At 35.6% G+C, this 27,754-nt stretch overlaps 1 protein-coding gene across 1 annotated transcript in view; it reads left to right on the top strand.

The window, feature by feature from the left end:
* LOC140231109 (UDP-glucose 6-dehydrogenase-like) overlaps positions 1-20,685 on the top strand; it is a 34,286-nt gene extending 13,601 nt beyond the window's left edge. Inside the window, exons 2-9 of the mRNA XM_072311260.1 lie at positions 6,900-7,064; positions 13,272-13,469; positions 14,542-14,689; positions 15,403-15,497; positions 16,302-16,432; positions 17,490-17,626; positions 18,285-18,376; positions 20,494-20,685. Coding sequence (XP_072167361.1) covers positions 6,900-7,064; positions 13,272-13,469; positions 14,542-14,689; positions 15,403-15,497; positions 16,302-16,432; positions 17,490-17,626; positions 18,285-18,376; positions 20,494-20,655 — 1,128 coding nt within the window. The 3' untranslated portion in view covers positions 20,656-20,685. The remainder of the gene's footprint in view (positions 1-6,899; positions 7,065-13,271; positions 13,470-14,541; positions 14,690-15,402; positions 15,498-16,301; positions 16,433-17,489; positions 17,627-18,284; positions 18,377-20,493) is intronic.
* Positions 20,686-27,754: the final 7,069 nt, after the last annotated feature.

The following is a 27,754-nucleotide window of genomic DNA, read 5'->3' as shown; positions in this document are numbered from 1 at the left end:
CAAATGATCAATGCTTTACAGATATTTGCCAATTTGAGACAGAAACAGGACCCTTAACTTTCTAAGATGTGTTCCCAATTTATGACTTGGCTGTAAATTTAGAAATTATGTTGCATTTGAAACTTCTGTAATCAAAATAAGTAATTACAATGTATCCATGATATATTTTAAAACACTAATAGAAAATGGTTAAATTATGATAAAAATATACAGCGCTCATATACAGTGGTACATGTTTGTGGTTTCTGATTTATAAAATAGTCTTAGATTTTAGACCATGTGGAATAATAAACTAATAACAGGAGCTTTTATCATGCTTGTAAATAGATAAGTTTCCATGTTTTATTGCTATATATTGCACTAATCAAGTGCTATATATGGTACAGCATTTTTATGCCTCCGCCACGAAGTGGTGCCGGAGGCATTATGTTTTCGGGTTGTCCGTCCGTCCGTCCTTCCGTCCGTCCTTCCGTCCGTAATGAATTTTGTGGACAGCGTAACTAAAAAACCTTTTGAGGTATCCTAATGAAACTTGGCATGTATGTGTATTAGGGGGTGAAGTTGTGCCTATCAACTTTTGGGTGCACATGCTCAAGGTCAAAGGTCAAAAGGTCAAGGTCAAATACGTAAAATTTCACTATTTTCACCATATCTATGCAATGCCTGAAGATATTTTCTTAAAACTTAGTTTATACATGTATTACCCAATTAAGATTCTTTGGTGAAAGTTTGGGGTCATAAGGTCAAAAGGTCAAGTAATATTAAAACTTAACTTTTTTCTCTGTATCTTGGAAACTGTTCAAGGTATCTTCATGGAACATAGTACACATGTACTGACTGGCAGTGATTATCTAGAGAATGTAGGGTTCATGGGGTCAAAGGTCAGGGGTCAAAGGTCAAGGGCAACGCTTCAACATTTTACTATTTCCCTCATATTTATGCAATGCCAGCAGGATTATATTTTTTTACACTTGGTGTATGCATGTATAACCTAATAGAGATTCTCTGAAAGCATTTTTTTTTCCATATCTCAGAAGTGGCTCAAGTTATCTTGAAACTTACTACGTATTTATGCATGTTGTGCCTGACGGTGATTATCCTATGAATTTTAGGGTCAAAGGCCAGATGAAAATGGCAACAATGAATTTTTCATTATAGAAATTGCACTTTTTCTCCATACCTTGAAAATTACTCAATGCATAAACTTATGAATGGGTCAAAGTCAAGTTAAAGTCCTTAAATCCCCAAGTACATGCTCTCCTATTCATCCAATTAAACCTAGGTCAAGGAAGGTGAACATTCAACACATTTGTGACAAACTTGTCATTTTAATATTTTGCCAATTTTGTGAAAATGTAATCACACATTGTCTACATGTACTGTAGACCTATTACGAGAATCGTGCATTATGGCGGAGGCATACCAGTCGCCTTAGCGACATTTCTAGTTTTTTCTTCAGTTAATTTGAGTGTGCACATGGAGTTTGAAGAGTGAATATTTTCTCTCAACCTCTTCTCTTGCCAGAGATGATAGCTTAAGGTTCATGGAGTAATATAAAAAAATGAGGCGATAGCAGTTCTATGACATTTTCTTTTTACATTTCACTCATTTTAACGCCATCCATAATTGTGATCCTGAAAACAGATTGATGTATATTTAGACAAATATAATCTCTCAAATACATTTGCAATACATATATTTCATGTAGAGATTCATAAGTGATGCCCCAAGCCCCATACACCCACATACACACTTGTTTTCGGTCAACATCTCTTTTGATATTTACTAGATGAGAGAGCTCAATCAGCACTTGACTCAGTTCAGTTTGTAAAGTTCAAGAGACTTCTTTGATACTATTGAAACATACTCTTCAACTGGTAGACATATACTGTATGTCCAAGAGCCAGTGTTTCAAGAGTACCACCATTTCTAACAAAAAGTTGTTTGGGGCAAAGACAGAAAGAAAAAAAAAAATCACATGTTTTGGGAGTGCTACTCAGTTTATGATTTTTGTATCAGCTCACATAAAACAAACAACTTTTACCAGCACATTTTGAGTGAAGAAATATGATAAATGTCTGCTTTTTTGCTGAAAGTCATGCTATGGCAATTCTTGGTAATTCTTTGCATTTAATTGAAAAGTGTAGTGGCATTGTATAAGGTCAGTTCCATACACCTTGTGTAAACTTATACTTTTTGCCAATACTGATAATGCTTTGCCACATGCATGTGTCCTATAGAAGAATAGTTATGTAGTTATGAGGGGAAAAATTATCTAGAAGCAGTATCACATTGTTCTATATCCCAGTGTATAGAGAGCAAAAAACAAGCAAACAAACAAACAAACAAGCATTAAAGGTCCAGTTTACCTTTGGGAGCAGTCATTTGAAAAAAGTTCAAGATATTGCCTTTCATGCATATGTGGAGATCTGTTGTACCACAAAACACCCTCCCATATAAAAGTTTTGCAATTAAAGCCTAAAATATAAGGAGATGTCAGTATTTGTCTTAATAAATCGTAACTGTAGACGGTTCAGTCTGGAAACATTTTTATTATAACTATTGTACACAATTTGTATATTTAACAATACTTGGCATCGGTTTTACTGATTCAAATTTTCACAGTGGTTGTTTTTATCCCTAACTCACATTTTAGAATTATTTTAAAGCACTATTGCTGGGTTTTTGTTTCAGCTGCAAATGGTAAATTATGACTTTAAAGCAAGCAAAAAAACAAACAAACAAAAAACTAAATTAAAGGGATTGTATACAGTAGTTTTGTTTGAGACCTAATTTCAGGTTTCTAACATTTTTTGGTGAGATAATGAGAAACCTCTTATGAATATGAAACAGCATGTAATTCCATGAGGAATTCAACATTTATTTGATGAAAATTGGTTTTGAAATGGCTGAGATATCCAAAACAGAGCGATTCTAATAAAGTGTGGCCGTGGGACCCACACTTTTTTCTTTTTTAATACGATCGCTTTGTTTTACTTTGTTTTTGGACGTTTCAGTCATTCCAAACCTGATTTTCATCAAATAAACTTTGAATGCCTCGTAGAATGGTATGCTCTGTACTATTTCATAATTGTTTTCTAGGTATATCGCAAAAAGTTAAAAGCCCAATTCTCATCTCCACCAATACTGTACCATCCCTTTAATAACAACTTATCTAATGTGTGGTCAATGCAGAATGTGGTAATAATGCAGTATTTGCTGAATTAGTGTGCAGATGTTAGAAGTGTGTATTCCTGCACAATAAATTCAAGCACCACCACGAAGAAAGAAAAACAAAAGTGTGGACACATCATTGCAGTCCGATAAATGAGAATGAATTGGAAGTTTATTGCGAAGATTGACAAGATAGTGATGCATGTTCATTTCCTGGAAACAAACGTTAGAGACCATTTCTTACTATGGCATTTGTACACAAATTGATTTTGTTAATAATGTTGATAGTAGTCCTCCTTGATTTCTTCTTTAATCTGTTGGCTGCATTTTCAACTTGCAAGTGGCATTTCGTGGCCTGTCCATTTGTTCATCGTAAATGAAACCTAGTTCAGAGGGTCCAGTTACAGCTAGCAGTCATGCCCCTTTCAGGAAATGTTTGCTCAGACACAGAAAATCTTATCTAGACTGCAAATAATTTCCTTTGAAATGCATACCAAGACAAGTCAATATTGTACGAAGGCCGTGATAAAATTATTTGCTCAGGAACTGCCATGGTAAGGGAGATTTCTGAAGTGTTGATGGCAAATAGCCTCATGTGACGTCATCAAGAATAAAGCAAGAAGAAGATCAGTGGCAGGGAGTGAGGGTTGGGGGTGAGATCGTCAAGTTAGTTCACGAAGTGCTCTGTATGGAAAGGTCAGATTTCATTCATGAAACTGATGTTTGTAGCTGTCTTCCTACCTTTGTGTGTACAATGCCTCCCTGCACAAGTCGATTTCAGACTAGTTGACACGCATCTTTATATTTTTAACAGGTTTTCGCACCATATGTGAGGAACCTCAGATATTTCTTTTATAGCCTTGTACAGTAGGCAGCTGATTCTTTCATTCTATGAAAATTGAAGTAAGGTTAGTGAAATAATGTCAATTTTGAGGTGAGTGCCAGATCTGTGGAAAAATGCCAGAAAAGCTTTTTTAGTCACACAGAAATCAATGCTTGATTAACGAAGGAATGCCAAATATCAAACACTTCTGTGATTCTGCACCCCCGATCAATATCGAATGGCTGTAAATGCTGTTTGTTGTAGACAAATAAATCAGCTGGTCATTGTTTAATTGTAGGACATTTCCAGGCAGTATTTACACACTGCATCAAATGGCGGGGGGGGGGGGGGGGGGGGGGGATACTTGTAACCCATTTGTCAAAAGCTTCTAGCACTATCCCTCTGAAATGATAAATATCATGATTGTTATCATACAGCAGGTGAAGGACTGTTTAAACAAGAGTCTTGGTCTGAAAGTTTGTTTATTTTCCTAGTCACAACCCATTTCATACATTTCAAATCTAACATCTACTCCCCATACCTACATGTTTATGTAGGTAGAAGTTGACAGTAACTAAAATGGAAGTCATAGCCACACATGTAAAGATTATTCTTGGAAAACTGTATTTTGAAGGAATTTAAGTCCTAATGTTGATTGGCTGTTCTGGAACACTGTGTAGGTGTGTGCAAGTTATTTTTGTCCTTTTATTCCAAGCATATATTGTTTTTGTAGAGATGTGGTTCAAAATATGACAAAAATAAATGCTTAATTTTTTTTTTTTTTTTTTTGCAGGTCACTGTTAAATGCATATTGATACAATATTAGTCTACTGGTTCTTTGCCATTGACAGTACAGCGTGGTTGATGTGTGTGGTCCTATATCAACTACATGTAGATATAGAGAGCTACCAACTTGTGCATTTTTACAGTAATTTGGTGGGGGAGGGGTCATCAAAAATATGAAAACATGTCTTTTAAAATGACTTTTTAAAAAAAAATGATTCAGAATGCATACAGTAATTAATGCAGTTTTCCCTGAAAGAGAAATATGGTGTTTGCCTTCACAATGTGTTTTGTTTTGATTTTAACTGTGCATCAGTGTGTCGTATTGATCTGCAGAGGTCCTCAGCCCTGTGGCATAGTATCATACAACAACAACATCAACAACAACAACATCAACAACAAAATAGGATTAATGAAATTGCATTGATGTTCCAACCATGAAAACAAATAAACTGGAGTATATAAATACATGTCAATTGGTCTTACTTCCAAAATTATACCTGTGTGTACTCTGTATTGAGAAAAATGAGGAAATTTTAGAGCTTTTTCATTTCCTGTGTAGCTGAAGGGACTGTGCCATGCCATGCTATGTGTGAGAATACTCTTCTTGTTAGCTAAAACAAGAGACATTGATAAGGATTTAGAACTAATAAAGTATGTGTGATCTCATATATCTATACTGCATGCACCACATATTTGGTGTCAGTGTACAGTGTAATACAATGTATTTACCAGAGTGGGACTTGTAAGTCGTATTGTTGTTTTCAAGCAATTAGTAAATGGACAACCACATTGATGGAATGAGCAGGAAAAGAGAGAGAAAAAAATAGTAGTTTCCCATCTTGGATATGATATATGGACTTTTGGGTTTAACAGGAGGCGATATCTTTGTGAGTTGTTAAATATGAAGAATAACTGGACTTTAAAAATTCACAATTTAACAAATGAAAATGTCAGCAAAATATATTACATTGGCACTAGTGCATTCTGCACACAGGGTCTGTACACTGTAGAAAGTGAAACATTTAAATGCGAAAACTATGACAAGAGCAAATTACAGCGTCTTGGCAAGTTTCACTGGGAGTAGCGACATTTGTCAATTTGTTCTGTAAGTACAGACTGAAAGTATAGGTGACAAGACTGTCCATTTCGCTGCAGTCATTTATTTAATTGAATGTGATGAGGTCCAACCAAATATCAACTGCAGTGTAATTGTAAGCATGATTGAAAATGCTCGCAATACTGCAATTCTTGTGTTCATAAGTAAATTTGATTATTGATTTTCTTCTTAAATGAATAGAACTGCTCATCTCAGTTGCATTTTTCCCACAGGCTCAGTAACACTGAACAGCTGCTGCTTTTAACAGGAGTTTTTATTTGCCACTTTATTTCCTACTGAAATCTGCCTATCTCTGATTATGAATCAACGTGACCTGCAAAATGTGTCACTTTATTCCAGTGCAGTGCTTTTGGCATTGTCTTTGGCCAGCTGTAGCAGGTTTTGTATTGAATAAAACAGTTGGATAACATCATGAACCTATTCCCACTGACTCATGCATTGCATGTCTGTCTTGTCTTGGTAATGTATCATCCATTGCAATATACTGTAAAATGAGGAATGTTCGCGTGCATTTTAATTTCGCGAATTTCGCGAGCAGCAGTATTCACGAAATTAAAATGCACGCAAAAGTTCTTGCCTAAACAATATGCATTGGATGCCAGTGGCAAGTCGCCAAAATTTCATGTTGAGAGAAAAGCTGTCGGCTCCAATTTGCTAAATTTTCATGCCGCAAATATATCGTGTTGTACAGTATGCTGAAGAGAAGGTGTGAGGGTTTCTACTGAGCAGACAGCTGATGATTTAGTTGTAGGTAACTGAAAGTTAATAACAATGGAGGAATGGACATTTTATTCAGAGTGCTAGGAATGGAGAAATGGGTTTTATTTCAGGAGGAATTCGACCATTCACTTCAGAGAATGTCATAGTCCTGATGGTATGAGAATGTGAATTGAAAAAGGAAAGGTTATTGTTTTCTGCTGGTAAATGAAATCAATGAACACTATTACCTAGCATTTGTTTATGAACTCTGTAAATTAAAATTTTTCTTTTTTCTCTCAGGGCAGGGCAGCCGATCTCAAGTACATTGAGGCTGCAGCGAGACACATCGCGGATGTGGCCTCCTCTGATAAGATTGTTGTTGAGAAGAGTACAGTGCCGGTCAAAGCAGCGCAGAGTATACAGCGAATACTCACAGCAAACACCAGACCAGGATGCAGATTCGAGGTACCCCAATCACACATTGCATCTTTTATTCACTTAAATTGGAACTGTGTGTTGACATCTGTTTTTATGCATATGTAATTTATGAACTTATCCCATACCTCCTGCTCATTCCATTTATGTACCAAATCTTACCAACTTAATCTAAGAAAAATGAGCATCCAGTTTTTGTTTTGTTTTGTTTTTCTTCTGTCTTTTAGTTTTTGAAGTTTCACCATATTTGGGGTTTTTCATTTGTGCTACTAATGTTATTTTCATTCAAGGGCTCAAAACAATATTTCCAGATACATCTGATCACCTAATGTGTCAGTGTTGACAAATTTTCAAATCTAGCTTCTTCTTTTTTTAAAGTTTCATCATGTTTTGTGATTTTTCATCTTTGCTACTATTTGTTGTTTTCATTCAAGAGGCTACTTTAACTCCATTTATCACTATCAAGTACACACAGCTGCCTGCACTGATGCTATGATCTGTGACTTTCCTATGAACCACATTTCCTCTTTCTATTAATGGGTGATTAAGTTTGTGAACATTCCTATCAGAGTAAACAGATTATTTACATTGTGAGAGATGTGTCAATGTAAAAGCCATTAACAAGATGCCATAAACTTCACTGTAGCAGTTTTATTTTGTTGTGTCTCATTTGGAAACACATATGTCCAAAGTCAACAAAGGTAGCTGAAATGATATCCATGGTTTCAATTTAGTCTGGACAAAAAATTAGAATGACTGCAAAATAAGTGTACCTTGCATGTCTGCTCCAGTTCGCATTCCTTTGTGTAACATTCACATCTTACTTGCATGAATACTGTCAAGATTTGCATAATCTAATTAAGTTCAACTACCTTTGTGAAAAAGGTAATAAATTTCCTTGTTTGCTAAACATTAATGTGATTACTAACTACTGATTCACAGTTGATTTATGAATACTGATATGGGCAATTCCACGGTATGTAGGACACAGATGCCGAAAATTCAAAATGATATTTGTTTCAAACACCATACATTTTCAGACAGTACTTGAGTTGAAGTTTTAAGAATCATTATGTTTTTCAATAAAAGTGGCCATTTTGATTTTCAAAATGGCTGCCAAAATATGCCTATAACTCAATGGTAAGAAAGAGTGTATTGTCACATAATTTACCCTCTGTATATCCACTTTACTAGTACTCTAAACAACAATCTTTTATATGTATGCAGTTACCAGACAAGTTTTTTACCACATGATAGAAAGAAAAAGCTGGTTGCTTTAAAGAATTTTATAAAAACCTTTAATTAGTTTGACAATGATGGATGTAACGTCAGTTACCAAAAACAAGGAATTTTTAACTTTATTCATCAAAGAAAGTGAGCTGTATGATGTAACTTAGGATTTCTAATGTATGCCCATATGCCTTCCTTTCAATACCAGAAAATAAGGATACTTGGCATACTGGAGAGTCAAATGAACACATCAAAATGTGTAACGTCAGTTACCGAAACGTCATATACCAGTATGTAACGTCAGTTACCATAACAGTAATTATAACTTAGGCAAATTTTTTGACTTTAGGCCATTTCAATACATCTGGGAAGTCAAAGGTTATCAACAAAGAGCAGCAATCCCTTTGATAGGGAATGATGTCATCACTATGGTACACTGTATGTCCATGGATACATTTTTTTTTTTTGTTCATTTCATCTTATTTATTTATTTATCATATTTGTTTTGGTGGAGGGGGCTTGAGCTTTTGATTTTCGGTTCAGCACAAGTTTAAGGTTAAATCACCTGGAAGTTTAGGTTTACCACATGAAATATATAATGCACTCAAATTACTATACAGTACATTCACAGTCCTACGGGATGATAAAGCTACCAAATTTGTAGGCCTAATCAATTATGTGGTTGCATGGTAACCACCTTTTTCTATTAAAAAGCTTGTGTACAGTTTGATACCAACAGTTTTATAATCTTTACTAATGACTACTTTTGCTAGCATTTTTCTTTTTCCTGGAAGCTTAGTGAAGTTTCTACCTCAAGGTAAATGCAGGAAGAGATATATTTCTTCGCTTGCACTTAAATGTTTGGTTTAGTTAATATGGCGCATCTGGAAATGGTACATACAATGTAAGCAGGCCTGACATAAGGCATGTACTGTCATTACTGTTTGAAACTAACACTGATGTTGCTCAACGTTTAACAATAATGTTGCTCAAACTGAGAGGTGATTCTAGGGTAAAATAAAAAAAAATTTTCATATTTGTTGATTACTTTATTTCATTCATGCAGGGACATTTTTGTAATATTTACATAATAATTATGAACAGGAAGATTCATTTATATTGATCTTAGAATTCTTTCGTTGCAAAGTCCTATTTCTTGGTATCTGGGATGTATTTGCAAGCCTTGATATACCAGTGAAAAGGAAAAGAAAAACAATTACATTCCTTCAAGCAAGGAATAAACAAATGCCCTTTTGACCAAAAAAGCATGCTTCTTCTTCACAGAAAAAATATTAAAAGTGTAACACTATTCATTTAAATCATTATTAATGATGGAGATCATTTTGTTATTTGTGGCCCTTACAATGCCTTGAGGGAGAAGGAGTAAAATAAAGAAAAGAAGAAAGAATATATCACAGTGGATTTCATATGAATATTTTTATTTGTATGTGTTTTTCCCCATGACCTGAAAGATATTTTTTTTTTCACACACAAAAATATCTGTGTTTTGTGTAGTACTGCAGGGCATTATGGGTGGGGGACTCTAGAAACTTTCCTGTTCATTAAAAAAAAAAAAAAAAAAAAAAAAAAAACCCTTAGTTATGTCAATATTCATACTTGGAACTGCTGAATCTAAATGGCTCTGTGTAATCATAACTGTTGAATAAGCATTCAATCTTAAGACAAATGTCAAGAAATATCCTCTGGTGCATTTACATTATCATTGCTCAACTGTGCTATGGCATGGGGGGGGGGGGAGCTTGCCTCTAAGGGCCCCATCCCATTTGTGTCTTTAGATTTTGTTTTAATTTGTTGCTAAGTAAATGCCTGGGATTGTTACTGGTATACTGCAGCAGTATAATAACCTGTTAAATAAGTTAATTCTTTGTAAACCCCATAGCAAAAGTATGTGTAACGTCAGTTACGTAACGTCAGTTACTGACATGTTTCCCTTTAAGTTTTCATTAAACACAAAGAAAATGGACTAATGTTTCATTTCATTTGGGTATTTGTAATTGATGGACCAAGGTATGATTCTATATCAAACAAATCACTCTGAAAGGTCAGAATTATAAAATATCACAAAATTATTCCTAATCATGATTTTCCATGTGTAAACCCTATGGCAAATGTAAGCGTAACGTCAGTTACGTAACGTCAGTTACCGTCATGCCTTCACTGAAATTGGCATGGTGCTAAAAGGAAATATCTAAAGTGCACATTATTTTGCACACCTGTTCCTGAGAACCTAAGTATATTGCCATGTAAAGCACATAAAGTTTAGAAGTCAGGGACATGAGATATTTCCATTTAAATCGACACCATAATTTCCCATGTCCTTTTTCCGTAACGTCAGTTACCGACACTTTTTCACTTGCTATGTGATAAGAAATGCAGTTTGAGAGAAAAACTTTCCACCCATTTCTTCATTCTCATGAACTCATTCATCAATGCTAATTACAAGCCCCAGGTGCTTTCATTCACAAAACTACAACATAAACAATTTCATGAAAATCCTTACGCGTAACGTCAGTTACCGTGGAATTGCCCATATGATATACTATGCTTTCTTTCTGTGGTTACAACAAGTTTTGGTGCCGTTTGTATTTAAATTGTTTAGTTGACTGTACTTGATTGATCAATTTTATTTTTTCATTTCTTTTTCATACATAAATGTAACACAATGTCAGTTGAACAAAGTTACTGAGTGTTGTTTAAATCGAATAGTTGAAACAAGCAAGGGTGTACAAGTATTATCTAAAATGTATGATATTATTCCATAATACAAAATGAAGATGAACAGGTTTACTGTATTTTATGCATATGCAAATGTAAGAATTACATGTACCTGCCATTCAAAAGACAAATTAACCAATATTAGACATAACAGAAGTGCAGGAGACCATCATCATTTATAAGCAAACGCTTGACAAATATAATGGTTTCAGCATTTGTTGCCATACAGTTAAACTGTATGACAACATTTGTCTGTCAAAGTGATAGTCAAGTCACTTTGACAGACAAATGAGTCAATCCTTTGTTTTGGTGTGTAGACAATCATTCAAGTGTACTGCCTTTAAAGCTACAGTGTATGTATTTAAATCTGTTAATAGATTGATAAACCTTAAGCAACTCTCTGAAGTTTGCTAGTGAAGCAAAGTTTCAGTGAAACTGCCTTTAAACCATCATGCACACAGATGTGGTCACATCATATAATGATAACGAAAATAATAATGATAATTTAAATTCATGAAATTCTTCCGTCGAGATGCTTTCATTGCAACTGATTGACAAATTGCCCTGCATCACACAATTCAGTGCTTATTTACGTCGATGCAGGGCAATTTGTCAATCATTTGCAATAATGATAATTATAGTGATAGTGATGATGATAATGATAATGATATTAATGATAAACCATATTTGTATAGCACATACCGTGAAATAAAGATAATTTAACAAATTATATATCATTAATGTGTCTATGCGCATTGAAGGAGTGAGGAAAAATAAAAGTATTCAATACCTGCACACATGATATTTAATATTTCATGTGAACTACATGTATATGCATGAGCGTTTTTGTGACACGTGTTTGTGTGATTGAATGTGTGTGTGTGTGTGTGTGCGTGTGTATGTGTGCTTGTGTTGCATCTGTCCTATGTAAATATGTTACTATTATACTTCTTGTTAATATGCTTAAACTTTAGTATGTTAATATATGTTTATCCGGGACCCCTTTTTTACAAGCTCTGCTTCTTTTGGGGTCCCAAACCACTCATTATTCTTAATGCTGTATCCTTTTGTAAAATGTCAAATGTTTAATGAATTGGTTTAATAAAACTTGAACTTGAACTTGAAATCTACTTGAATAAATGTTTCATGTGATAGTGGCCAGAACATGAAGCATTATTATCTTGTTTCCTGTGATCCCAAACTGTTTAGAGTTTTAGACTTCTAAGCCCTTTAGATGCTTGTTTGATAATATGAACTTTTTATATGTAGTGACTGTCGTGTCACAAAGTCGACAAGTAGAGTAACTTGGCGCCAAGAAATTAGTCATCACAGGCCTAGTAGCTGATTTTCAGATGGTGTACACACAACCAGGCACAGGAAATAGGGCAGTTTCTACAGGGGGACAGGGCTAAGCATTGTAAGTCTGCGTCAATGGTATGCTATAGGTGCTTGTAAGTGTAAAATAGGTCATAGCATAGTGTACAACTAGGTTTCTGGAACACATCATCACTTACTACACAGCTCCCATATGTGCAAAATGGCCATGTGTTTATTATTGGTTTAAGGAATGGTAATTCAGCCTATGTGTCATGGCAGCAAGACGGCTGAAGCTAAAATTGGCTTTTCTAGTTGGTGGTCATGTGGTTCTCTTTATTTTGATTCCGCAAGTAGCCTTCGAAGCTACATTTAGTTTGGTGAGGGTAGTGAGAATCAGACAGTTGAGACTAGATGAAACATTGTTACAGGGTTAGGGAGAGGAGGGTGGAAGAGCCACCAGACAAATCTTCACTGGGCTCTGTTTTGAGGGCAAGGTGAAAGCTTATGGAAGGTTACATTTTGTTGTGCAGTATAGTTTACATGCTACAGAACCTCTGCATGTCAAAACACTGTCTACATCAAAATGTTTGAAATGCAGAAATATCACTAGTGTTCAATTTCATCGTGAGGGAACTTTCACATAGAAAAATTAAATGAATAAATAAATAATGAATAAATAAATAAATAGATAAATCAATGAATAGATAAATGAATTAATCAATGAATGAATAAATAAATAAATGAATAAGTAATTAAATGAATGAATAAATAAATGAATGAATAAATAAATAAATAAATAAATAAATAAATAAATAAATAAATAAATAAATAAATCCTTGTAGAATGGGACAATGAGAAAAGATCCGCCCTCATATATTTCTTACAGATCAAGTGTGATACTAACTTTGAGCATAGAGTGGCATCTGACATACATCTTCCCTTTATGAATCCCAGGTATTATCCAACCCAGAGTTCCTGGCAGAGGGCTCAGCCATCAAGGACCTGCTGAATCCGGACCGTGTGCTCATCGGCGGAGAGACCACACACAGCGGGGGAAAAGCCATTGAAGAGCTGGCCTGGATTTACCAGCACTGGGTGGCTGAGGATCGTATCATCAAGACAAACACATGGTCATCGGAACTGTCCAAGCTAGTGAGCATACTCTATGATATACACTGTATCATTCATGAGTGTGATACTGTAAAACCAAAATTTTCACGCACATTAAACTTTCATGAATTTCTTGAGGAGTCAAGCAAATATGCTTTTGATATTACAGTGTTAATTTTCTCCCCCCCCCCCCCAAAGAAAAAAGAATGATTTAGCATGATTACTACAGTTGTATGTGCAATTCTTCAGTTTATTGAAATGTTTATATTACTATGCATCATTTTGGGGTTTTTTTTTTCTGGTTTGTAGAGTCTGATAGCCCAGTGTCTGTCTATTTTTCCACAGAATTTTCAGACGTCTTGTGCTTGAATATGATAGGTTTGATTAAAGACAAGTCATTGTCTTGTGAAAATTTTTCTTTGCTGTATATCCACACACTACTTCAAATTTTGATGACAATTCTTGCGACGGAAAACTGCAGCATGTAGTGAATGCAACATCATCATCACACTTCAAACCTGATATATATATATATATATATATATATATATATATATATATGAGATTAAAACCTAAAATGGCATTAAAACGCTTTATCCTGGCGAGGAAAGCGCATGTTTTTGAAACAAGACAAAAAAAAAAAAAAAAAAAAAAAAAAAAATATATATATATATATATATATATATATATATATATATATATATATAGGCCTAAATGAGGACAGTTGTTTAAATGCTTGTTATCCTGCTTGACAACAGCTTCTGTTTGTGTATATTAATGTTTGCAGTGTCTCGAGTTATGTATAACCAGAGATGCCAACTGTTACTTGTTGGCAGTGTTATGTACTTTTTTTTCCAAAAAGGCTGCAGGTTGCATGATAAATATTGGTGTTTTTTTTTTTTTTTTTCAAAATTACATTACTATGCATGTCAGTTGCCAGAGAGGTAAAAATACTATACTTCCACCCCCCCCCCCCCAAAAAAAAAATGAAAAAAATGCATTTTCAGCCTTCAGAGTACTACAATATTGTACAATCTGGTTAACATCCTTGTATGATGTATCACAAAGGAGCTTCTGGAAACAAACCCTTTCAAATTGCATTCAAATTCCCCAGGCTGCCAACGCCTTCCTTGCGCAGAGGATATCCAGTATTAATTCCATCAGTGCAGTGTGTGAAGCAACAGGAGCAGACGTCAGTGAGGTGGCCCATGCTATCGGCACGGACTCTCGGATTGGACCCAAGTTTCTCCAAGCCAGTTTAGGTATATTTACTCTCTGCTCCATGAAGTACAAACCCTGTATTCTAAAAAAAACTTTTTGAATATTAAACATACCACATTTCAATGCTTGTGTAGCAGTGCTAGACATCATTTGAAGAGTTTCATTATGAAACAAGCTATCTCCCATTCTTTGAGATATTTGCTAATAAAAAAAAAAACACACACAAAGAAAATGATAAGAAAATATGGAATATTTTTATTCATAACTTCATGAATATTCTTTGTTTAGATATATAACAAGTGAAATATCATTGGAGAGATTATATTTTTCTCTATGTGACGATGGAGATAAGCTCATTTGCAATCAGTCTTTGTTTGATTCCCCTTTTTTTGTGTGTCTTTGTATAGCAGGTGGCCACTATAGACAGGTGGCCGCCAAGGCAGGTTTGACTATACTTCGTTGAATTGAAAGTCTGTTAGTAACCAGGCTTACTGCCCTAGATTTTACCCCATTGACAGTAGATTTTAGAATTACCCATTTAGTAGATCGGTATGTCCATAGATACTTCTCTGTTGACAGGCCGGAGTACAATTTGCAGAACTTTTCTCTGCTTTGGTGTGTTTTCAATCATTTGAATACCATTATACAGCTCAGTCAAGCAAAGATTGACCAGTTTTCAGATTATTTTGCCATCACAATGTTAAAACAGTGTACTTTAATGTTTCGTCTTCTATTTGTGTACATATGAAAATAGGTTTTGGTGGGAGCTGCTTTCAGAAGGATGTACTTAATCTTGTGTACCTCTGTGAAGCGTGCAATCTTCCAGAAGTGGCCCAGTACTGGCAACAGGTGCGAACAACTGGCAGTTTTCCTCTTGTTTTGTATGAAAAAAAAAAAAAAAAAAGATTTCTAATCTTCACAGTGTCATTGAATGCATATTAATCAGGCCCACACTCCTAAGCACATTTTCACCACATATGTGCATTCTGTTTTAGCATTCAGAATAACTTTGATATTTCTGCTTGTATTGTGAAAGACATAATTGGTTTCACTGTTTGCTGATGATGATTAATTATTGGGTAATTTAGTTCACTCATGAATATTCTAGATGCAGATGCCCAGCACGATCTTACACATTCCACTTCCTGAAGAAACCTTAGGGAAAACAAACCCGCACGCTGGACCAACACTGGAATTTACCTCCATTTGAGCTGAAAGACTAACACTCCATAATATCTTTTAGAAGCAACCTAAAATCCTACTTGTTTAACCGTGCATTTTGGAGACAGACATTCATTATTATTTCTTCTTCTTCTTCTTCTTCTTCTTCTTCTTCTTCTTCTTCTTCTTCTTCTTCTTCTTCTTCTTCTACTTCTTCTTCTCCTTCTTCTTCTTCTTTCACGATAATTTCTTTTTTTTTTGTGCTTTGGTGTAAAGCACCCTGAGCATTTAATCAGGATTGATAATGGCACTATAGAAATTGTGCGTACCTGGTGTTAGTATTATTGTTGTCATTATTATTATCATTATTACCTGTTATTTAAGTTTTGAAATGTTCAAGAATAGGGGGGGAAGTCATTTCATATAGCTTACTTTGATAAGATATATATCAATACTGACCTTTACTTCACTATATTTTATACACCAATCCAGGTCATCATCATGAACGATTATCAAAGAAGAAGATTTGCCAACAAGATGATTGCATGTCTGTTCAACACTGTCACAGACAAGAAGATTGCCGTTCTAGGCTTTGCATTCAAGAAGGACACGGGAGACACAAGGTAAGTTTCATGCGTTAGTGTAGGTGCACTTACCCATGGTGTAAAACGAGGACACACATACAAACTTTACATTTAAACTGAGGACACACAGAGAACCGAGGACGTCCTCGGTACACAGACCATTCCAAACGGTCAGCTTTTGCATGCTTTTGCATGTAGGGGTACATGTTTGTAGGTCCTCAATTTACATTATTGTAGTAAGTCCTCAGTTGGATGGTAATATACGAATGAGTCCTTGGTTGACAAGAGTCCTACTTACACACAGCCCCGAAGTTATGTGGTAAAATTCTTGTGGGTAAAACAGGTCCTCGTTTTCCACCATAGTACGCGTATGCATGGTCTTGCAAGTGTGAATACTGATGCAGAATTTAAGTTTTTAGTATTGTCTATAACACATTATATCAACTTTAGATATTGCAATATCATACTACTATGTGCATTTCTGTGATTAGCAAACTCTACTGCACAGGGATGTGCCACATCAGTTTTTGTTTTTTTCACTAGAAAATGATGTACATTGCATTTGTGTGATATCTTGTGCTATTGTGTAGTGTTTGAAAAAGGAATCGCTTTGACAGATGCTTGTGTGCATTACTTGGTCAAAATAACAATGTATTTCATAGGTACCCCAAAATGTGAGTTTTCCTTGTAAGATTTACTTTTGTTATACAGTATGAATGCTCATAATGCACACATCAGTTGATATTAGCTTGAATTTCATGCATTTGTATCTCCCTCAGAGGCAGACATCCTTCAGTTACATAATTTTGCTCAAAAATTTGTATTTCTGGATGCACCAGGATCTTGCTTTATTCATTTCGTCTGTTGAGAATGAGAAGGGCGTTAAGTTGTCTTGAACACTATGGGTTTTGTGGCAACTTAACGCCCTTATCATGCTCAACAGACGATTTGACTCAGAAATTAATGACCCTTTATTATTTAGTAAATAGATGGTGTCAAAGGGGATATTTTGTTTTCAATGAAGTAGGATCCAGCACATTGCTCAAATCATGCCTACTCCTAACTGCTGTCTCATGTGGAATGTTTCTGAAAACAGGGAATCTTCCAGTATCTACCTGTGTAAATTCCTGATGGATGAGGGCGCAAGACTTAATATCTATGACCCTCAGGTGGAGCGAGAACAAATCCTGTTGGAGCTCAACAACTCCAGCATATCGACTGACCCAGAGAGAGGTGATTATGTCCAACAAAGCTGATGAAAAAGGAAAACAAAAACATATTTCACACTTTCAACCAGCAGAAGTAGTTATCAGTTTATCAGCTCAGTATTCTAGATTCTAGTCTCCAGAGTGTCATTGCTCACACATTAGACAGTCCCACATCCCCGAGCTGCATTGTATTTTTCACCACATACACATACTCTGTTTCCAACCTTCAAAGAAATGCCCTTGTGTTTAGCCGTACTGTAAAATACGTCACTGGTTTCATTGTTTGCTTTATGATGACTAGTTGTTGATAATATAATGAGGTGAAAATAATCTAGCATTACAGATGAAAAAGGGAAACAAAAGCATATTTTGCACTGAGGAAGATGTTAGTTTATCTGTTTAGTACAAGAAAAATGTGGGAATGTTCCTTTGTACTGATGAAGTGTTTGCCACTAGTTGGAATGCCTGAATTTATTTTCATTTACTATGAAAAAAGAAAATGAAGGATTTTAAAAGTGATTTTGCATACATTTGAACTGCCTTTTCAAACTTTCATGTGATAAAGTTCATGAAGTTACATAAAACCTCAAAAGTTGTTGTACTTCCATATCGTGAAGTCTTATTCTTGCACTTCAAGTATGTAAAATGCATATTGTTATATTCTCTTTCATGATTTTGTGCAGTTGAGAAACTGGTCACCATTTACAGTGATCCGTACGAGGCCCTGAAAGGAACCCATGCCTTTGTGGTTTGCACCGAGTGGGATGAATTCAAGGCAAGTACTTCTGGGTCAAAACCTTAAATTTTACCCTGTAAAATTTTACCCTGTTTCTGTAGATTTGATCATTCAGGCACATTCACCCAAGCCTCCTGTATTCACAAGTCTCTTGAAGCATTTTTGTCCCCGCCGAACGAGTTCGAGCAGGGGACTATGAAACGGGCTCCGTACGTGTGTGTGTCCGTGTGTCCGTGTGTCCGTCCGTGCGTCCGTGTGTCCGTCCGTGCGTCCGTCCGTGCGTCCGTGTGTGATCAAAATGTTCAAAATGCTACTCCTTCGCCATTTCTAACCCGATTTTGATTCTGTTTGCTTTATATGATAGCACTACATGGGAGCTTTGAAACTTCTATAAAGAATTTCAGTTGTGACCTTTGACCTTGACCTTTGACCTATATTGTACATTTTGCTTCAAAATGCTACTCCTTCGCCATTTCTAACCCGATTTTGATTCCGTTTGCTTTATATGATGGCACTAGGTGAGGGCTTCAAAACTTCTACACAGAATTTTGACCTTTGACTTCTTTGACCTTTGACCTTGATTTTTTGCCTATATTGTACATTGGCTACAAAATGCTACTCCTTCGCCATTTCTAACCCGATTTCAATTCCGTTTGCTTTATATGATGGCACTAGGTGAGGGCTTCAAAACTTCTACACAGAATTTTGACCTTTGACTTCTTTGACCTTTGACCTTGATTTTTGACCTAAATTGTACATTTTGCTACAAAATGCTACTCCTTCGCCATTTGTAACCCGATTTCAATTCCGTTTGCTTTAAGTGATGGCACTTGGTGAGGGCTTCAAAACTTCTACACAGAATTTTGACCTTTGACTTCTTTGACCTCTGACCTTGATTTTTGACCTGTATTGTACATTTTGCTATTAAATGCTACTCCTTCGCCATTTCTAACCCGATTTCGATTCCGTTTGCTTTATGTGATGGCACTAGGTGAGGGCTTCAAAACTTCTACACAGAATTTTGTCCTTTGACTTCTTTGACCTTTGACCTTGATTTTTTACCTATATTGTACATTGGCTACAAAATGCTACTCCTTCGCCATTTCTAACCCGATTTCGATTCCGTTTGCTTTATGTGATGGCACTAGGTGAGGGCTTCAAAAATTTTACATAGAATTTTGACCTTTGACTTCTTTGACCTTTGACCTTGATCTTTTTACCTATATTGTACATTTTGCTACTAAATGCTACTTCCGGCGGGGACATATATTACGCACCGCGTAATTTCTACTTTTCCTTGTATCATCAAGTCATTGTCTCTGACTGACAGTGACTGTGATGGTAGTCAAAGTTGCCTGCGTGCATGATTTCTGGCAGTCTGTCTGTCAGTAACAAACAATATAGTCGGACTTGCCTATTTAAAGTTGACCTAGCACAACTTGAAAAATTGTCTAAGTGGAACAAAAATTTGACCGGATGGTTATAAGCATGAGTTAATTCTATAGTGAAAGTTGAAATTCATGTTATATTGGCAGTCGGACTTGCCTAAGTCGACCTAGCACAACTTGAAAAATTGTCTAAGTGGAACAAAAATTTGACCGGATGGTTATAAGCATGAGTTAATTCTATAGTGAAAGTTGAAATTCATGTTAAATTGGCAGTCGGACTTGCCTAAGTCGACCTAGCACAACTTGAAAAATTGTCTAAGTGGAACAAAAATTTGACCGGATGGTTATAAGCATGAGTTAATTCTATAGTGAAAGTTGAAATTCATGTTAAATTGGCAGTCGGACTTGCCTAAGTCGACCTAGCACAACTTGAAAAATTGTCTAAGTGGAACAAAAATTTGACCGGATGGTTATAAGCATGAGTTAATTCTATAGTGAAAGTTGAAATTCATGTTAAATTGGCAGTCGGACTTGCCTAAGTCGACCTAGCACAACTTGAAAAATTGTCTAAGTGGAACAAAAATTTGACCGGATGGTTATAAGCACGTGTTAATTCTATAGTGAAAGTTGAAATTCGTGTTAAGTCGACAGATTTTTTTCCGTCCCTTTGGATTTGACTTAAGCAGGGTTGACTGTACCTCAACTGAGATTTCAACTGAAATTCTGACATGCTCATGTAAAGTATGCTTTCTTGTACACTTTCACCAGAACTATGACTACCTGCAAATATACAACGACATGCTGAAGCCTGCCTTCGCATTTGATGGTCGCCGCATCCTGGATTCGTCCCGCCTGGAGAACATTGGATTCCATGTGGAGGTTGTCGGCCAGAAGAGCTGGAGAAACGGCATTCTTCCTGTGACACCGTAAGCACCGTGCTTTCGCGCTGCTTTGAAAATATTTCCCCCTTTCCATCATTACAGCATCAAACACATCTGGTCATTACAAATGTGTACATGTCAGTTGGTCAATCATGACTTACACTGATGGTGTGGCATAGTGATAATGCAGCTTTTATTGTATACCATGAAAGGAAATGTACACATGTCTCATGTTTGGACATTTTTAACCCCCATATTATAGAATGCTATGAATAATGTGCATTACAGGTTCAAAAAAAAAAAAGATATCATTGCTTACCTGTGCTTGCTATGTCCAATGTCACTACATGTCAAACCCTGAAAGGGTTATTTATTTACATATCATTATCTGTTGGATAGGAAAACTATAAGAGAATTGATTGTCAATCTTGATACCAGCAAGTTCACTTCTATTTTTTTTATTTTTTTTATTTTTTTTTTGTCTGTGTATTCACGGAGAGTAGGTACCATATGGGCATGTAGTTGATATGTGCGTGTACGTACACCAAAAAGAAGAAAAAAAAAAAGAAATAGAACAAGAAAACAATCATGAGTAGAATTAAGATTTATTTTTCTACAAATCCAAGTCAAATGATTTAAGACTGACTTTATATGACATGATAATGAATGAAAATAAATGTAATTGGTATCCCCTTGTAAAGACCATTGTTGATTTTACCAAATGGGTGTTTTTTACAAGCTATAAATGTGTCCCTGATGTGGCATGCAGTATATCGTGCTTTTGTAATTGTTCCTGAAACTGTATCAAATCAGAAAAAAAGAAGAAAATAGTCCAAAGAATTATTAAATTTCTCAAAAATTCTATGGTATATTGGTATATTGTAAAGCAGATTCCCAATGCATGTGTTTTAATGATAGCCTTTATGAAAAAGAAAACTATATCTTTCATCTTCCTATTGGTAAGGAACACCGGAATAACATGGACTAACCAAAATATTTAATCAACATATGGTACAGTGCACATGAAAATATATCAAATCAATGCAATATTTTTAATTATCGGTACATTAGACAGAGATGTACTGTGCGACCTCAGTCTATCTAACCATCACTTTTGCGGAGTACTCTGTTATCTGGACATAGGTTAGTACACGATTGTACTAGTATTTGCATTGTAATGCATTCGTAGCGATAGGTCTTAGCTATTTATAAAGTCCAAGCACAAAACGACAATCGTGTGCAGATACTAGGCAATAAAAAATTCTGGACATAAATGCCAATCATTCGGATATTTATAGATATGCTGGCCACAATACTTGTGATAGAAGTTAAAAGTATGCTACTCGTCTGATGGTCTGATCAGGGAGATGAGAGATTGAGGGAGAATTCATGGGTTTGATCATTGCTTGTCAGTAAACTCAAAGTATCAAAACCATACAAGGAAGGGTATCATTGCTCATATTTCATTTCATTTCCAAATCATGTGAATTATGAAATATGCAGATATGATATAAACAATCATGGTAATAGTAAATTGGCAATGGCTTGTGCATGGAACTTGGCAATGCAGTGTTGTGCTTGAGCATATCTTGCTTATCCAACCATATCAATTATCCAGATGGTCATGATGTGGCCAGGTTAAAGTGAAACTGGACTCTGTGCGCAAAACCCCCTTCAGGGTAACCCTGTTATAACGAGGTCGCTGGGACCACCAATTTCACTTCAATACAAGTGGTACCTCCTAAACATACTTAAGAAGAGACCAGTGATATACAGTAATAGGAAAATTGGGATTGGTTGAATTCACTTTGTTAAAGCTAGTACCTCCTTTTTAAGCATGCTTGTTATAACAGTGTTTCCCAGTAATAAACTGATATCACAGTCAGTATTCATATATGATGACAAATAATGTTTCTTTATGATATTCTGTCCTGAAGTTGTCAAGAATATATACCTCTGTCTTCTTTATTATGTTTCTTCTGCCATCACCTGTTACTGGTGTTTTCATGAATTCAAACATGTGCGTATTACACCTTGTGTTTTCTGCCGCTAATGCTGCTCTATATGGTACATGTAATGAAGAGATCATTATGAGGAGTGCATTATTCCCATTTACAGATGTTTTCATGTGGTACATAGCAAAGGTTTTTGTCCCTCTACCTCAAAGGGTGTCGGAGACATTATGTTTTGGGCTCTCTGTCCATCAGTCCATCCCGACTAGATCTTGTGGCCACATTTTGAGAGGAAATTTCAATCTGTTTTCAGAATAAGTTCCTGGTCCAGGGATGCTACATCAGGTGTAAATGCATTGAGTGGACTTTTAACCATCCCTAAAGGTCAAAGGTCACTGTACTTTGTCCCAAAATGATACTGCTGTCTTGTCATTACTTCAGCTACAAAATGTTCTAAGAGTGTCAAATGGTGATGTGGGCTGGTTGACGGGGTCAAAGTAAACTGACAATCATTTGCAAACCATGACTGTGGTGAAAGATGAAAGGTCAAGGTTTATGGTCACAATTTTTTGCACACACACACACGCACACACACACACACATAGAGAAATACATTTATAGATATCATTTCCAGCTATTGATTTAGCCAGGAAAGTCTAGTGATGGTTTAACAAGTGTAAGTACATGTACGTAAAAAGAGTCGGAATGAATGGACAAATTAGTGCATGAACATGATGATGGTAGAAGGTTCAAAGGTCATCAAAATTAAGTCACACTTTAGCCTCAAATTCTACCAGGTTTGTCCATTTATGATTTCATCAGTGTGATGGATAGAAACACATGTGAAAATATTTCCTTTCTACAGAGAGGGTCAAATATGAATCACTGATCAGCAGTCAGGATCATTGATAAAACGGCTGTAGACTAAAACATATTGCACAAAGTGATTGCCCGAGAAGTGGAGGCATCCCAGTCAACTGCACACAGCACTCAAATTGCTCCAGTTTGTGGTGGTTTAATTTTGTTTGTTTTTCTTACTTGACACATGGATGCACATTAGTCACCCTCGAATGATTGTAAATACCTGGGGTTTAGGGGTTTGTTTTATTTCACATCTTAATGATAGTAATGTGTGCCTTGATATGAGCAGTGCCATAAGTCCCCTGCCCTCTTCACTGGCCACAATGTAGACTATTTTGTATGATATTGGACAGTATGAATCTGAAAAGAATTTGCAGCATGTTCAAACATCCACTGGTATGAAGGATAAATGAGTGATTTTGCCTCCGCCACAAAGTGTTGCCGGAGGCATTATTCTTTCACAAGTATGACTTAATTATAGTAATGTGTTAAAATATGTTTCTTGAGTCACACGAGGATAGCACATGACAAAGTGCATTGGTGCCAGTGCCAGGAATGCTTAATTGGTCAAAATCTGCATACACTTCGCAAACCCTCATTTCCTTAATTTAAGGGATGGTTCCCTGTCAATATAACCAGTGCCATGCATTATCAATACCAGGTTCAATGTATGTGCAGTCCAAAAACAAAACGTAACAAAACAAAACCTGGCAAGAAATCAGGTAAGACATAAAACAAATGGTCAAGTAATGTCTTGCCAAGTTTTCTTGTCATTATTTCAAAAGTTTGTGTTTCCACAAAATAACTTGAATTCTGTCTCTCTCTTTCGGTCTCTGAATCTATTTTCTCCACATGTTAGATGCAACTCTTTTGATGTTGATTGTTTTATACATTCTGCTTTATAATTGTGAGCATGTGTGTTTGGACTCCTGTTTGTGATCGGTGCATCAGGACACAACCCGACATGTGCGCTCTTTGAATGGAAGTTGTACTAGTATTCTGTATGCATACTATTTGGGGCATTATTAAGCTTCTATATCCTTGTGTACCCCTACCTAAGGAGTAAGGGAAATGAAGCGCTACGTCATATGCACATCTATTTCACATTCATACAAAATGTATTTCCCTTTTCAGTCTTCCAGCTGATTTAATTTAGCTTTCATGTTTGTAACTGTAAGGCTCTCGATAGCCTGAAGTACGCATCAGTAGTATATCAATTTCACGCTCATAGCGTCATGTCCAGTCTTTTGTTTGCTTCACATACGGCAAAGGATTTCTGTGAGGAATTATTTATTATTTGTCTTCCAGTTGTAACAATAATATTTTGCAAAGTTTTACATAGCGTTGTACAGAGAAAGAAAGTATGTAGGTGATAATTGCTGTAACGTGTGCTAGACTGTGTTTGTGGTAGTATAGAGTAACTGCAATAGGGAACCCCTGTGAAATACTTGTGTAAACCATAAGGTTATCCTCAAGACATTTTTTTTTTTAATATTTGTGCTACAGCAACACAGTTTGAGAGCCATATCAAGTAGTCAGTATTCTGGGTTATGCAATGATGCAAGCCTTCTTTGCAGTTTGAAGTTGGATGCCTCAGATGAAATCACTATAGAGCTTGCTGAATTTATATTCATACGTGGCCTACAGTATACCTCTTGCATTTTATTCTTTGCTTTTGTGTGTGTGCGTGCGTGTGTGTGTGTGTGTGTGTGTGTGTGTGTGTGCGTGTGTGTATGTGTGTTTTTATACATACAGTGGACACATGTTTGTATGCAGCATTTGTTACCCAGTTGTAGAATCTTTGTGAGGCAACTACTGCACATCATGCAAATGCTTTTGAAATACACGTACATATGCAATTTTTGCTTGATGTTTGTTGGTCAGTATGGACAAACTGTAAAACGAGGAATATTCGCGTACATTTTAATTTCGCGGATTTCGCAAGAGCCAAGATTCGCGAAATTGAAATACACGCAAAAGTTCTTGTCTACACTATATGCATAGAATGTTATGAGGCAACTTGCGAATATTTCATGGCGCATAAATGTTGTGTTTTACAGTACCTACTGACACAAAGGCAAGTTCTGTTTTTCAGAAGGTCATAAGTCCACAAGAGAGAGAGGTTGTTTCAAACCCCCAATGTTGTTTGACACTGAGTTGCATATTGTGGAGTAAGTCATTTGCATCAGAAGTACATCCACAAATGAAAATACAGCCACTTTGGATTGTAAAGAGATGCATTGTCAAATCTCAGCTGGTCAAGTTAGGGTAACCCTTTACTGGTTTCACAAGTTCAAAAATATGTAATATTTAAAAGATCTATTGGCATATATTGAAAAAGATTTAGCATAGTTTTAACATGTATTTTGTCAGAATTGTGATGTGGACAGATATTCTGTGTAATGAGCTGTAGGTCAGCTCAAGTCCACAAACAAGTATTTAAAGTATGTTTGTAATGTACTGAAACATTTTTTTTTTTTTAAATCAATCTGGGCTTTCATAGTTTGTGTATTTATTATACAGTGAATACCATGAGCTTGTGTACAAATGGATCATGTTTTTGTAGTCAAGAATTGTGGAACATTTTGTATATTGATAAAGCCTACAAATGAAAATCACTGTAAATAGATTTGTCATTTTTATTTGCCTTTTAATAAGTGTAAAAATCCTCTACCATCTTCATGGCAGTTTTAGAACCAGAAATTATAGAATTCATCTTTTTATCAACATCTTGTGAACTGCTCACACAAAGTAGTTGATGTGCATTATCTAGGCTGAAGGGTGATTCTGCACTGAACCTTTGTATTCTGTAGATATGTAAGATGTAAACTGTGCAGCCAAATCAACTCCCTCTTTTTCCAAAGCAGAATAGAATTACATGAATGAAATGTTTATTATGCTGAATCTAATCCGATGCACAGATAATCTAGAAGAGTGACATACCTCAAGTGTAATATGTCATAAGATGAGGTTTAAATTTGAAACAAGGGGCTGAACTGTTGTTTTTTTTAAGGCAATTTTGTTTTCTCTGATAATTCATGAACTCCCTGGCTGTGAAAATTGGAGAAGTTCATAGAAAATGGAATCGTATTTCGATGCCTCAGGATTTGAAAAGAGTCATAAAGTTGCATAACTTGGTTATGTTTTGTTTGTTGCTCGTGCCCGAAGGAATTTCAGCTGTACTCATTTACATTGTATTTCTGAATAAGTTTTATTGTGAAGCAAACTAATCACCAACATTTACCAAATATTTCACTGCCAATATATATTCCTCACTGCCAGCATTTCCTTGAGTGGTGCAGGAATAATTAATATGCTTTATTTGGGAACCTCCTTCCAATAATTAGTCTGGGTGCATCAAACAATTCACCATGCTTCAAGAAGTGCATCTTCAACACAGCAATCTTTGTGGCATAGTGAAGGTAGAAGAGACATTGACTCACTGGAAGTTGTGAAACTAGCAATGTCAGAGTGGTTGTACAACATCGGCATTGCAGTGAGAGTTAGTCACCGTCAGATGTAGTGAAAATGATGATTTTTTTTTTTTTTTTAGGCATATTATATTGACATAAAGATGTGTAGTGTCATTGCTGGAAATTGGTCAACATTCCACTTTGTTCCAAATCACTCTCAGTGGAATTTAGAGGTTAGAGACTTCTTAAAGCTTTAACCATGAAATGTTTATGAATACACGTTTGTACAGTGTCTCCTGTAATGTTTGAAATGCAATTAAACTCCAAAATCATTGTGCAGCTTCATGATTTTATGAGAGCTAGCACATTTTATAATGTTTAACAAGGTAATTCAATGCACAATATGTAACGAGAGGTATTTAAGAAGTAATTGTACTTTAATCTGTTTTATTTGTTGGTGAAATGTGCCTTAAACTTAATTGGATCATGAGAAAATAAAATTTGAAATTAATAAGAAAAAAAAAATGAGCATGTCGGCAGTCATATTGTAAAGAGTGACTTTTTGTTTCACTTTATTTGTATGTACCAGTAGTGTTTTACATTTGTATAACTTTCATTATTACTGTTCTGTTAAGTATGTATTCCATTTTTTAAAAGTATTATTCAATAAAACTTTCTTAAAGATACTGATGAATATCAATATTTTATACCATTATTATGTGTAACATGAGGACTGAAAATTGTTACATTCAATCATGGAGGAAATCAGGTTCATTCATGCTGTTGGAATGATGTTTCGAATCGTGTCCTCATACAGGGTAACAGCAAAAACAAAAACAAAGACAAAAAAACAAATGTTCAAATGCAGGTGGTTCTGTAACCTCTTTAGATCTTTAATACACATACACATGTATACATACAC

The sequence above is a fragment of the Diadema setosum genome, chromosome 7, assembly GCF_964275005.1.
Source record: "Diadema setosum chromosome 7, eeDiaSeto1, whole genome shotgun sequence".
NCBI lineage: Eukaryota > Metazoa > Echinodermata > Echinoidea > Diadematoida > Diadematidae > Diadema > Diadema setosum.
The sequence above is the reverse complement of the archived record's forward strand: the minus strand, read 5'-3'. Positions and strand labels throughout refer to the sequence as shown.